This window comes from Clarias gariepinus, chromosome 22 (assembly GCF_024256425.1).
Source record: "Clarias gariepinus isolate MV-2021 ecotype Netherlands chromosome 22, CGAR_prim_01v2, whole genome shotgun sequence".
NCBI classification, from domain to species: domain Eukaryota; kingdom Metazoa; phylum Chordata; class Actinopteri; order Siluriformes; family Clariidae; genus Clarias; species Clarias gariepinus.
Window position 1 is genome coordinate 12,761,315 of NC_071121.1, and position 13,956 is coordinate 12,775,270.

The 13,956-nt window shown below is 39.0% G+C and overlaps 1 protein-coding gene across 2 annotated transcripts in view; it reads left to right on the forward strand.

Moving 5' to 3' along the window:
* Positions 1–3,697: 3,697 nt before the first annotated feature.
* arfgef2 (ADP-ribosylation factor guanine nucleotide-exchange factor 2 (brefeldin A-inhibited)) overlaps positions 3,698–13,956 on the forward strand; it is a 35,308-nt gene continuing 25,049 nt past the window's right edge. The window contains exons 1-6 of one of the 2 annotated variants that reach the window (XM_053482748.1): positions 3,698–4,255; positions 7,797–7,827; positions 9,549–9,672; positions 9,803–9,949; positions 11,418–11,597; positions 12,063–12,294. In XM_053482748.1, the coding sequence (XP_053338723.1) occupies positions 4,093–4,255; positions 7,797–7,827; positions 9,549–9,672; positions 9,803–9,949; positions 11,418–11,597; positions 12,063–12,294 (877 nt within the window). In that variant the 5' untranslated portion in view covers positions 3,698–4,092. The remainder of the gene's footprint in view (positions 4,256–7,796; positions 7,828–9,548; positions 9,673–9,802; positions 9,950–11,417; positions 11,598–12,062; positions 12,295–13,956) is intronic. The other variant, XM_053482747.1, reaches the window with a different exon arrangement.

Here is a 13,956-nt window from a genome sequence, read left to right on the forward strand (position 1 = left end):
CTAACCACATTCATGCCTTTATGGCCACAATTTACCTATTTGTACAAAACTGGTTTCATTAACACGTTTTCAGTGGCCTTCCCAGTCATCAGATCTCAACTGAAAACAACAGGGAGAACAGGAGATTCACAGCATGAATTTACTTTGGAATTGTGCGGTGCAATCATATCAACATAGAACAAAATCTCAAAGAAATGTTTCCAGTATTTTGTTAAATCAATGGCATTGAGATTTTGGTTTTAAAATCAAAGAAACACCCAATATTATCATACTGTTCCTTATTATATGTAATGGAGAATGTTTTAATTTCTATACAAATTGCACTACAAAAATTGCACTTTTAGACCAAGGCCAAGACGAACAAAAGGTCTCACAAAACTGGGAAGTGGGCCACATGGGGAACTGTTTAAATACTGTGCAAAATTCTTGAGCCACCCCACATTTCTTTATATTTTTCTTCCAAGCAGGTTCTGTTATATTTGATTGTTATCTTGAGGAGTAGCTCTCCAGGCTTCTTGACAGACTATTTTTGGCTCTCATTTTCAGTTCGGTCATTGACCAGTTTCAGAGGAATGCTTTTGTTTGTTAAGCCACTCAGTGACCTATGAATAATTCAAGCATAAAAACGAATGATGTTCCTTATGATGGTTCGTATGACACACATGGTTTTTCCGCTCTTAAAGCATGCATTCCACTCAAAACACCTCAAATGACTCCCTACATGTTAAATCATGTCAAACATCTCTATGACAGATTTGCCTAGTTTCTCACAGAATTTCACATTTGCTCTTCTAACTTGCTGTTCTAACTTGGTGTCCGTGGTAACACACATGGTGAGAATAACACCAGTTGCACAGCTCCTGAGGTACACAGGATGATGTCTTTTGGCACATCGACTGTCTTTTGGCACTCTGTGACTGTGTGTGCAGACTTGTGCTGCCATCTGTTGGTGTGTCACAAAATTAGTCTAGAAATTTTTTGATACCACCTCAAACTTGTGGTGCTGAAACCCGAGTGGTTGGAACAGATGAGAGGAGAAATGAGGTCACGGCTGCGGTTGTTACATGAACAACAAATTTTTTTCTATCTTTAGGCACTTTGCAGCCAGTCGCAGTAAACATTTGTTCCTGTTTCTTTAATTAAATCTATGTAATTTAATTTGATTTAATTCATGTTCTATACCACTGAACCCACGTAGAGGGTTGTGGCTATTCCTGGAGAGTTAGAGCACCAGGCAGGGTAAATCCTGGACAGGGTGCCAATCCATCGTAGGGCACACACACACACAATTTAAAAACGGCAATTAACTTATTCTTTGGAAACCAGATCTCAGAGGAAACCCACCAAGCATGGGGAGAACATGCATATTCCACACACAGACCCAGGGCAAACACTCAGCCCTGTAGGTGCAAGGCCAAGTTGCTAACCATGACACCACTGTGCAGCCTTTGTGTAATTAAATTAAATTTTATTTAATTTAATGAAAAAAAAAAGACTTTTGCACAGTACTATATGTTTGCTCTAAGGGGACAAGTGGATACAAACCATGTTGCAAAATGCTTAGAAGAAAAGAGACACTCCCATCTGCATGTTTAACATTTGAAAATTAAATTGGATATTGGATATAAATCCATCGCAGGGCACACACACTCATACACTATGGGCAATTTAGGAATGACAATTATCCTAATCTGTAGGTGTCTGGACTGTGGGAGGAACCGGAGGAAACTCACCAAGTCCGGGAAGAACATGCATGCAGAGACAGAATCGGCCCCGGACCCTGGAGGTGCAGGGCGACAGTGCAGACCATTACACCACTGTGCCGCCTTTTACGATTGTAAATCCAATTTAAAAACACGTTTGAATGTTTGAAGTTTAAACCACTAAAATCATCCAAACTTTTTCCTTTTTTAAAATATCGATCACATTGAATAGATATGAGGTGCTAATAGATCAAAAATGTTGAGGAGTAATTATGAGGTGGACAACATTAGAGTTTGGATCAGAGAAGGATAATGTTCACATAGTATGAAAGCTGAGCGCTGAACAGAAACATGTAAAACGTTAATGGGCCATTGTGATTTCTGACATTTAATTTTACACAGGAAATTTATTTTCTGAATCTCTCCTTCTCTCACTTTCTTTCGTGTGTGTGTGTGTGTGTGCACATGTACAACCTTTAAGGAATTCCCCACTAGAATAAAAAAAATGCTTTAGTTTTTTTTATTATTATTATTCTCTTTAGAATAACACAGGATTGTTTATTATCCCCCAGTGTGCCGATGAGTGTACAATTTTATTGTTTTTTTTTATAGTGGGACTGGGGGTCCGTTCTTCGTACGTCGCTAACTCAGTTAGCTGGATTTGATTGTTGTGGATTTGTCCTGATCTTGGATTGTTTCGTTCTTCGATGCGCTTCTAGCATTTGTTGTCATAGCAACATATCCGTAAGCTTGAACCTGCTCGGGAGCAGGTTTATTTCATGTAAACAGGATTTAGCCTGCGCTCCTGCCGGGTTATGATTGGTTGAAATGGCGAGGTCACATCTGATTGGTTAAAGAGCATGACCGACTCACGTGGAAAAAGAAAAGTATATGCCCCCTGCCATGGACTTCCCCCCACCCACACACACACACATAATCGCTATTAAATATTATATATGAACATAAATTCATAGGTTTAGTATTATCAAATATGATATTACTATTATAATAAACCCTAGGCACGAGACAGCCGTCAAGACCATTAATACAAATTCTTGTATAATGTTTATTTTGTAACATTTATTTTTCAGGGGTTTGTCATAAAAATATGCTAATAAATATTTATATATATTAAAAATTAATATTTTATAATGATAAATTGGACGAAACTAATTTTATTATAAAATAAACAATATAAAACTATACATAATATTTCTTTTTTTTGCATATACAACATATTTATTTTCATATTGCTTATTTTATTTTATTGTCTCATGTAATTTGTAATTTGTAAACCATTAACCTATGAATTTATGTTCTAATATAATATTTGATAGCGATTATGTAGGGGGGGAGCAATCCATGGCAGGGGGGCATTTCAGCATATAACAGGTGTTACAAAAAAAAGTTGAGCCGCTCTTTTTCCATTTCGTCAACCAATCGGAGGGCTTGTGATCAGTGTTTCTACTGTCGATGCATATCGCCTTTTAAACCAACGCACGAGCGCGCAATAATCCTAGACAACTCAGTCCAGCTATACTAATCATCAACAACAGGTGAGCTCGAAGAACCGACTTAGCAGGATCGTAATTAGCACGATGATCTCATCTTAGATGTGTCAATTCATCTCGGATGTGTCAAGCGACGTACGAAGAACGGACCCTGGGTCTGGTTTCACCTCTTTGTCAAGAGATGCAAAACAAACAAAAAATGGTCTAAAGGGCTGTATGCAAGCTGAGTAACACAAGTCATTGCAGAAGAGAGTTGCTTGAAGAAAGTTTGACCTGATGCATGCCTTTGCAAGTTTAGTTTTAGCTAAAAGTGTGCTTGACAGATTGGTTGCGTCACTTGAATGTAAAACGTAACAGTGCAAAACAATAAATAAGTAACACTTTTTTAAATAAATATGAACGCAGGTCAGAATATGTTTGTAGCGCCGCCTACAGGTAAACTACTGTCCCTGCACACGGTCGCTTCGTGAACTTGCGGTGTGGCACAGCGATTCTTGCTAAATTCGCAACGCGGAAACGCGCAGTTTTGTAATCATTCCGGATAACCTAAACACACACCAAAGAGACTGATGACCAAATCTACAAAAAAATTCTGTTACTCATTCTAATCTATGGTGTAAATACGAATATCTGATACGCTATGGTATTACAGGCGAAAAAAAAACTGATTCAGGATGTAACCCACACGAGCGGCTGAATAGCACGTGACGTGACGCGTCATCAACATGGCGACTCAGTGCTGATACAGCAGCGTCTGTCGCTCCAATACAACCAGCGGCGACGTCGGCCAGCTTCAGGTAGCATCTGACACCTGCGCTAAAGCAGGGCTTAGGCCGACAATGACGGCCTGAACGAAGAAATAAACTCCGCAACGAGAAATGAAAGAACAACAACCTGACTACGTTAAACGGCAAGCTGAGACAGAAAGCGCTACGACGAAGAGCATGTTTGTGTCTCGGGCGCTGGAGAAAATCCTGTCGGATAAGGAGGTGAAGCGAAGCCAAAACAGCCAGCTGCGCAAGGCCTGTCAGGTGGCTCTGGGTGAGCTGTTTACATTCACACCACAGGCTTCACTTACTGTGAGAAAACCGATGCCTTTAATACGATAACAGACAACACTTCCACGTATAAATGCACTTTTAGTTTAGTGTGTGTGTTTTAGCAGGGCCTGACCATTTCCTAAATGCTCTCTGTAAACACTTATGCTACATTTGGGATGTTGATTCCTGAGTGTTTTATCTGCCAAACACAGTGTTGTTTCATTTTTCTTTACTTTAGCTAGCCCTGGCCCAGGCATCACCATCATGTCGCTTGCTTCTCTGCTAGCTGAACTAGCTTACAGGCTAACACCATCGGTGTCATTTAGAGATTAGTTCAACTCTTATTATTTTGCATTAGATCATCATTGCTGTTTTGTCATCGCACTGATCAACTAACTAACTGTATGTCCTCTCTCAACCGCTGAATAAATATTGTTACTGATTATCACGGAGTCTTCCATTAACACGGATGTCAGCTGTTTGACCAATCACACGAGAATACGTAGTGTTTCAGTGATCAGCTAACATTAGCCTGCTCAGATGAGTCAGGTCGCTCAGGTCTCAACTATCTGCTTGTTTCTTGTCACTTCTAAAGTGTTTACACTCATTGATACCCTGACTGACCAGTATACGTGTCTCTGGACAACTGTAGACGTTGTTAAAGAACAACCTCAGCATGAAGCATATAAGCATATAAAAAACTGTGGTGTGCTTGTGGATTCTGATGCCACTTTGGTGGTTGTTTTCGCTCGGTCTAGCTAGTAAGAGATCTACAAGACTACAAGCGTGGTGAGTTAGAGGTGAACTGGTGCCGCTATGAGCAGGTAGTCAAACAACATTTTTGGTACTGTAGGAAACTAAATTAGTGTTGATGGAAGAAAGTTTAAAGAAACATCAATTCAAAAGGTCATTGTAAAATAATTATTTGATGCTATTGAAGATCACATGACAATTCAAAAACTCATATGCAAGTTCCTGAGGGTGGATTTTTTTTTAAAAGCATTTTGTCATAATAGATATGAACACACCTGTGGCCTAAACTAGTAGTACATTCCTTGGACAGCATAAAATTGCACCTATTTGCACTTCCTGATTGCTTATTCAGGTATGCACAGGTGAGTTTTACCAAAGCGGTTTAGCCACTTTTACCCCACTTCTCAAATGCATTGTTGTTAGGGAGTTTACCTGATACTCCTGAAGGTGTAGGATCAGGTTTTCTTGTGACGTCTTCTAAACTCTGATCATTGATCAGGAATTTCTACAAAAAAAAAGAAAAACAAACATGGACTTGTGACAAAAATGTTCACATGTGATTTGATGACTGATAAGAATAACGGAAGACGTACATAATTTATTATTAATTAAGGCATATTAAATACGTTTTCTTTACTGCATAACCTTGATAAACTGAACAGTCTGTTGGTTCAGGATAACTGGTAGAGTAAAGCTGTTTGCACAGCACTTTCCTGGATTCATGGTGCTTGGCTTACCTTGCGCATACAATCCCCCTATTCATTGGTAACTTTTCTTTAGCTCATTTAGAATCATGATAGAAATGTAAAATAAGACTTGTTGACTAGAATATTCTTGGTCAAGCCATGTTGCTCATTAATGCGGAGTAGTTGTAATATTTTATACATTCTAAAACATTTATGACATTTTTTAAGAGCTGTAATTAAAATAAGCAAAAGTAGTCAGTTATTTATATAATTTATATTTATGTATTTATTTATTTTCATCATGCTCATGGTGTCAAAATTCTAACATTGTCAAGACAAATAACTAGTGCGGTTTTCATGTGAAAGCTAATAAATGTGTTACTATGAGTTAGGCAGTGGAAGAGAATATTAGCATCATTGCTGAACACTAGGGATGGGAATCGCCAGGGACCGGCCTATACAATATGATCACAATACCTAGGTGTCCATTCGATTGGTATTGTTAGCTACAATACAGTAGTTTTAATTTATTCTGGTAGTATTATGACATAATAAATATTCCGATTTAATATGTTTTTTCCTATTGTACAAATTCTAAACAAACTTGGAAAATAATTAGCTCCTATTAGCACCCCTCAATGCTGTTTTGCCTTCCAGTGTTTGAATAGTTTAAAGGACACTACCTGTAGGATTACAGAGGAACTGCAACATTTTACCACCTCAAATGCGAACATATATAGTAAATAAACTATAAAAAAAAAAAAAAAAGATTTTGGAGTCAATATGGTGGTGTGTGTATTAGCACACACAAGAATCACGTTATGAAACCCAATCTAAACATCATCATCATATTGTTGTGCTGTTATTTTTTCTTTTTTGGTTAAATAAAGCTGTTCTGTGCCTTTTTAATTTTGACGCTAGAGGTCCATTTTACTTCAGAATAACTGCACTTTTTTCACCTGATGATATGCAGTGCTTGTAGCTTTTTTGGAAGCTGATAAAGTATTTTAAGATATCAGTTTACATCAGGTGCATGACTTTGTCTTATGAAATGGAGTGTTGCCTCATTCAAGCATGCTGTTGCATGTAGATATTAATCTGATAATGACCAGGTTACAAAAAACAGACACTGCACTGTTCCAGTCTAAGGCTTTTACGAGATGTTAAGCTCATTAAATTCTTGGTTTATGTAAAATGAATGCAGTTTGTGCACATAGAAAACTCCAGATACTGTATAAACTTAGCATAGTGCTTGTGAATCAGTTTTGGAAGTTTCCCGTAAACTGTTTTTAATCAGTGTAAAAAATCTCTCTCCTCCACCTGATCCACATGCTGTATGTAATGTACTGCTTTCTAGACCGATCTATAACCTCACTGTCATCACCTGCTAAATATTTGCATATTATTGTGAGCAACAGGATGTTGTTTTGCTTGTTGTCATGTTGGCTGCCATTTTTCTGCTTCATCATCTTGATTTAGCCATGTTTATGGTGCATTCCTAATTCAGTTGTTGGATGGTCCTTGTTTAGCCTAATATTAATGTAAAAAATCTAATCAGAAGTTTAAAAGAAGATTTGCATTTATGTTTTAATTTGTACAGGCTTTAAATTAAAGTGAAAGTGAAGTGGAATAGAATGTGTAGGGTAGAAATAAAGAACTGTGAGCACCGTTATAGTAAGAAAAACAGTGAATGGATGATTTATTTTCTTATGGCTGCACATTCTAAAGTGTTTTTTCCCCATATACCACAGAATGACAACAAATCTGTTTATAGCTCAATTTTAGTTTATTTGAGTAGGTTCTGTTATGACTTGCTTTATAGAATTTGCAAACACTCGCGGTTGCTAATACATCTTCACCTTACATTTAGAAGAAGGCTGCAGTAGATTACTTAAGAGTAGTGTATTATGTAGTCATCATTAGCCAGCATTGCAGAAAATGAGAACAGACCCAAATATATACAGTAAATGGACACATCCTAAGAGGAAGGAAGTCTGATTGTGCTTGAATTTAGATGTATGCTTTTCTTTAAAGACAATTTTTGTATTCATTAATCTACTCTGTGATTGTCCTACTTATTTGGTTTTTCCTTATGTTTTTCAGAGGAGATCAAACTTGAGCTGGAAAATCAGAAGTGAGTCCATCATTCTCTCTACTTTGACTATTTCTTCCCATGCTTCCTTCTCAAGTCTTGAATAGGGATGCATTGATGCAGTTACTGGTATCTCTTGTACATTTACACATTCTTGTAAAAATCAAGAGCCTCAGGGAAGTGATTGGTAAATGTTGAATGATAAAGCCTGATTTATTCTTCTGCATTAAGGACAACTGCATCGGGTATCTTTTATGAGCTCTATGTTACTCTGCGCTCATCTCTGCCTGAATGCCATTTCCTAGCTACTCCTAACCAGTTAGGACACCTCCAGAGCTGGCCTACATTTTGGCGGAGGTAACTATTTTAGGAATTTTGAGAAAAAGCTTTTATTCCTACTTCTAAAAGTAGGATCAAATTACATCACTCTGAGAATTATTAGGAGTGATTTCCTACTCTGAAATGCTTAGTAAATATGGTCCCAGGACACAAGTATAAATGCTGTAGGCCACTTGCATGGCTCAGCTAGTTGTGTTGTCTCGGTGTAGACTTGATGCAGAAGGATATTTCATACATTACTGATCAAAACAGGAGCTACAACAGTACAATACTCCTACTTGTTGTTAGTCTTTCGCGTGCTCCCGTTGAAGGGTCGACACAGTGGACTATCCGATCCGCACAACAACTTGGCACAGGTTTTTATGCTGGATGCCCTTTCTGACACAACCCTCCCATTTTATTTGGGCTTGGAACTGGCACTATATCCAATGGCTGGGATTTGGAATTTTGCCGGGAATCGAATCCAGGCTTTCCTGCGTGGTAGATGATGATGATAAATACTTAGTAGCTAAAGTATGTGGGAATACTGGAAAGAGTCAAAAACTAGACGACTGTTAAATAAATGTGATGCAGAATGAAGCGAAGAAAATTATCATGGGAAAGTGGCACGTTATCAGGCAGTTTTAGCACTGAGTGAACTGAGGAAGCATGGAATGGAGGAGATTTCTCAGAGGCTTTGTGGAAGTGACTTCCATAGCTTGGGTGCAACAACACCGAAGTACGTGTCATCTGTATAGTAAAGTCTGGATCTGGGCGTTTTAAGTAAGCTTGAACCCATGACTTTTAACACTCAGGGTATACGAAAGCGACAATTTAGTCAAAACCTGGTATTTGGACTAAGGTAGAAGATGGGAAACCATGGTTTTGAGCATGCCTAAAAGTGAGTAACCTAATGTGTTTTGGCAGTGTGTTTAATAGAGAGTTTGAAAGAGCTAACTATACAGAGCAGTACAAGTAAGCAGTGTCATTTTATATCAGTGCAAGATGTAGTGGACTTCACGCATACAAAGATTTTTTTTAACACGGAGCAGTAATTAAACCAAAATTTAACTGTAAGCACTGACACTTTCCCTGCTCTCTCCAGTTTCCACATTTAGCTCCGGTGTCAAGGAGCAACTTATGATACCTGATAATCCATGACGTCTATCTTTAATGACCAAGCCTGTTTATACTCCACTCTATGCATTCAGGTCTGGCTTGCTGTCAATATTTTATTAAAGGTACTGATTAAATGCTATAAGATCTTTCACACACACCATTTGTGTGTGTGTTATGGAAAGTTTGTATAAGCTGCAACTGAATAGAAAACTAACGAGGAAGTGCCCTGGATGCCACACCCCAAGCCATTCATTTTTGTTTATGATGGGAGTTAGATCACAAAGCCCAATTTATTTAACTATTACTTTGATGTTTAAATCCATCAGGGATGGTATCGTGGTTCCTCCTAAAGCTAATTACATAGAAGCTGACAAGTATGTGTTACCCTTCGAGCTGGCATGTCAGTCAAAGTCTCCACGCATTGTCAGTACGTCATTGGACTGCTTACAGGTATTTATATAGTCTCACAGTTTCATTATTCTACACTTGTTTATATTAATTGCAAATGTATCACCTTATTCTTAAACTGGCTCATTTTTGTGGAACATTACTAACTTCCTGGGCTTCCTGTACCCCATAGAAACTTGTTGCATATGGCCATATCACGGGGAACGCACCAGACAGTGGTGCACCAGGAAAACGGCTGATTGACCGTCTGGTGGAAACGATCTGCAACTGTTTTCAGGGTCCACAGACTGATGAAGGAGTGCAGCTTCAGATTATCAAAGTAAGAGCCCTATAATTTAATTGTTCAATTTTATTATAGATTACCCGATGGATAGCCGGGGATGAAGGTGATGCACTGCATGCTTGCATAGATGAGTAAACACAAAAGCAAGAACAGAATAATGCCAATCTACACTTTAAAATTACAATTAGATGTCTCTGAGATCAGACCAGGTTTTGTGGAATTGATGAAGCAGGTTAAATCAACATTAGCTTCTGTTCTGATTAGTATCCACCTCCTTACAGATCGCAATTAGTCGCTGTGATTTTCTTGTTGCTTGTGGATCACAGTTTTTGTCAGTAAAATTAAAGGTAAAAAATGCAAAAACTCAAAGAGTGAAGCTGATTTAAAAGCCAAAATTTAGACAAATGCAGCTTGTCTCTTTAGTGTTTCCTCTAAAATCACACACCTAAAACATTCTGAAGTAATTCATAGGAAGAGTTTTGCTGTTTGTTTTCGGTTAGATGTTGGTATGTGTTATTTATTTACAAATGCCATAATACACTGGCTGGTCTCGCCATTTCGCCAGAAGGGTCATATTACTGGGCTGAATCAAGCAAAGAAAACATCTAATGAAAGTCGAAATTGCTGAAACTGGGTTAAGAACCCTTCAATCCATTATCAAAACCTGGAAGGATAATGCTGATTCATTAACTTAATGTAAATCACTTAAACACTTGGGAAAGTTGCATGGTAGAGTAAAAAAGCAGTAAATACCACAGCTATGTTTAATAATGTATGTAAGAGCGTTTTCATTCACACACAATGTGATGAGAACTCGCAGAATTGGGATGAAACATTTGTATGGCCATTTGTTAGTGACACTAATTAGACAAAGGCTTCCGTTTTAAAGGAAACTGTCTGGTCTGATGAGTTCAGATTGACCCTACTCCAGAGCAGTGGGTGCATCAGTGTAAGAAGTTAACCAAATGAAGCATTAAATATATAGCGCTTACTGTACAAGCTTCTGGAGGGTTATGAATTATGATACATGTTATAATCTGGGGTTGCTTTCGTTGGTCACTTAGGTCAGTTAGGCTCAGCAACAATATGTGGCAACAAAATGCAGTTGGCAACCTGAATGTATTGAATGACCAATGGAGTTTTTCTTTTCTGATGGCACAGGCATATTCCAGGACTCAAATTATGAAAGTGTGGTTCTGGGAGCATAAGCAATCATTCTCATACAAGAACTAGCCACCACATTGTGTGCTATAATTAAAGTTAAGAGTGATTTGAATGTAATCTTAGTGTGTGATTTTTTTTTTTTTTTTAATTATTATTGATTTATTTATTTATTCATTTTTTGTTGGCCAGGCAGTGTATCTTAAAAATACTACATATTATTCTAAAGCGTACACCACGTTTATATGATGATTACATTAGATTCTGAAGCATTTAGACAGTTTAGACATTTTACAGTTTTTGGTTTCATTATGGTTGCTATTATTTTTCCATTGTTTCTCAGGCTCTCCTGACTGCAGTCACATCTCCTCACATAGAGATTCACGAGGGGACAGTTCTTCTGACTGTGCGCACCTGCTACAACATCTACCTGGCCAGCCGCAACCTAATCAACCAGACCACAGCCAAGGCCACGCTAACTCAGATGCTCAACATAATTTTTACGCGTATGGAGAACCAAGCGGTCAGTATAACAAGTTAGTTTTCATTGAGCTGACAGATTAAGTAGTGAACAAAACGTAGCCTGAAGCAAAGCGAGGGTATTACACTGCTGTTGATTATTTTGATACAAGAGCCCAGCTATTTTAATTTTTAAAATTATGCATTGTACTGTTTTAACTCTATTTTTGTTATATAGCATCATGTTTTTTAATCCATGTTTTAAATCTGCCATTCACAACCCTGTGATTGAATTCTTCTTTCAGAAATTGATTCATATTAGAATAAGTGCATTAATAAAACCTGTGATTTGCCTTTGAGAAGGCACTGCTGTCACTGCTGTTGTTCCAAGACATTAGTCAACACTTTCTGACCAAATCAGATTAAACAATTTAACAGCACTGTAGAATAATGCTCTTCTCTGTGTCCCTTTCTTTTAATCTTTATCACTCAGTTGCCTGTTATATTGTAATTGCATTCAATGTTGTAGGCACTCGAGGCCCAGGAAGCAGAAAAAGAGAGACAGCGGCTTCAGGTCCCGAATCCTGCCACGACCTCCCGAAACACTTCGCCTACACCAGGAGTGTGTTCGTCTCCACAGAATGGGCCTCCGGAGCCCTCTCTGAGCCCTCCTGAACTCTCATCCACGCCCCCAATGCCACCAAGCACCTCCATCAATGAACAGTCAGAGGATCAAGAGGCGACCAGAATATCACAACCAGGTACTATATCATTCTACCTGAAAGCACTGTGACAGCTGTTTGTGATGTACAAATTTACAGTCTAAACCAGGGCCTGTATTCACAAAGCTTCTTATGCCCAAAAGTTGCTCCTAGTGACAGAATTCTAAGAACATTCTTAGAATTATGACCTTGTCTTAGAATTTCCCCTTTAAGTTAGGACTCTTAGTAAGGACAAAAATGATACTAAAAACATCTTAGCCCTAGAACAGCTCCTAAGGTAAATATTGTTAAGAGTAGAGAGGAGAGGAACTTTTAAGAGGCTTAAGAGTTTCTATAGCAGAGGACAAACTGGCGGAAAGAAGAAATATTTTCAAAACACAACATAAAGCTAAAAGTAAACACTGCTTTTCTGTCCAATTTGGTTTTTTTGTTCTTTTAGTCCCATCCATTTCTCTTGGATTGTTGGCTACATACCATCCAAAAGTGCAACTTAAACTAGAGAGGTACATTTCCTGAAGAAAATGTGAGTGGTGCTTGCCGTGGCGAAACTCTGACCCTCCATAGCTCTACGACAATGGGATCTTGATAGCAACATGCTAATATAGCTAGCATCAAGCTAGCACCATGCTAATCAGCTAAACATCATGCTAATTACACTAGCATGATGCTAGGACCATTCTATACATGTGATTAGCGGAAAGTTAGCATAATGCTAGCGACATGCTAATAGCGTTAGCATCATGCTAGCGATGTGCTGATGAAATTAGCATAAAGCTAGAAACATGCTAATTTTGTTAGCATCATGCTAGCAAAATGCTAATCGCGTTAGCATCATGCTAACAGCATGCTAATGAGGGTGCTAGGGGGCGTGGCTCATGAGCATGATGATAAATGCAAAAGAGTGTCTCTACGACAGTCAGATCCACAGTTAAATCAATGTTAAGTCTGTAGGTGGTTAATTGCCCCCTGCGGGGGCAATTAACCACCCACCCCTTAGAAAAGTCACAGCACCCCGTTCCCGAAGATGGGCCGCACGGTTTGACACCTCACTCATGGTACTCGGTCAAAGTTGGTCTCAAGGTTAAGTCTGTGGGTGGTTAATTGCCCCCTGCGGGGGCAATTAACCACCCACCCCTTCAAACAGTCACAGCACCCTACTCCTGAATAAGACGCACGGTTTGACACCTCATTCATGGGTCCACGACGAACGGCGCAAGACTCAGTCAAAGTTGTTCTCAGTGTTAGATCTGTGGGCGATTAATTGCCCCCTGCGGGGGCAATTAACCACCCACCCCTCAGAAAAGTCACAGCACCCTGTTCCCGAAAATGGGCCGCACAGTTCGACACCTCACTCATGGTACTCGGTCAAAGTTGGTCTCAATGTTAAGTCTGTGGGTGGTTAATTGCCCCCTGCGGGGGCAATTAACCACCCACCCCTTTAAACAGTCAGAGCACCCTACTCCCGAATAAGCCGCACGGTTTGACACCTCATTCGTGGGTCTACGACGAACGGTGGGGGACTCAGTCAAAGTTGTTGTCAGTGTTAAGTCTGTGGGTGGTTAATTGCCCCCTGCGGGGGCAATTAACCACCCACCCCTTCAAACAGTCAAAGCACCCTACTCCCGAATAAGCCGCACGGTTTGACACCTCATTCATGGTTCTACGACGAACGGTGCGGCACTAGTAATTTTTTTAAATTCC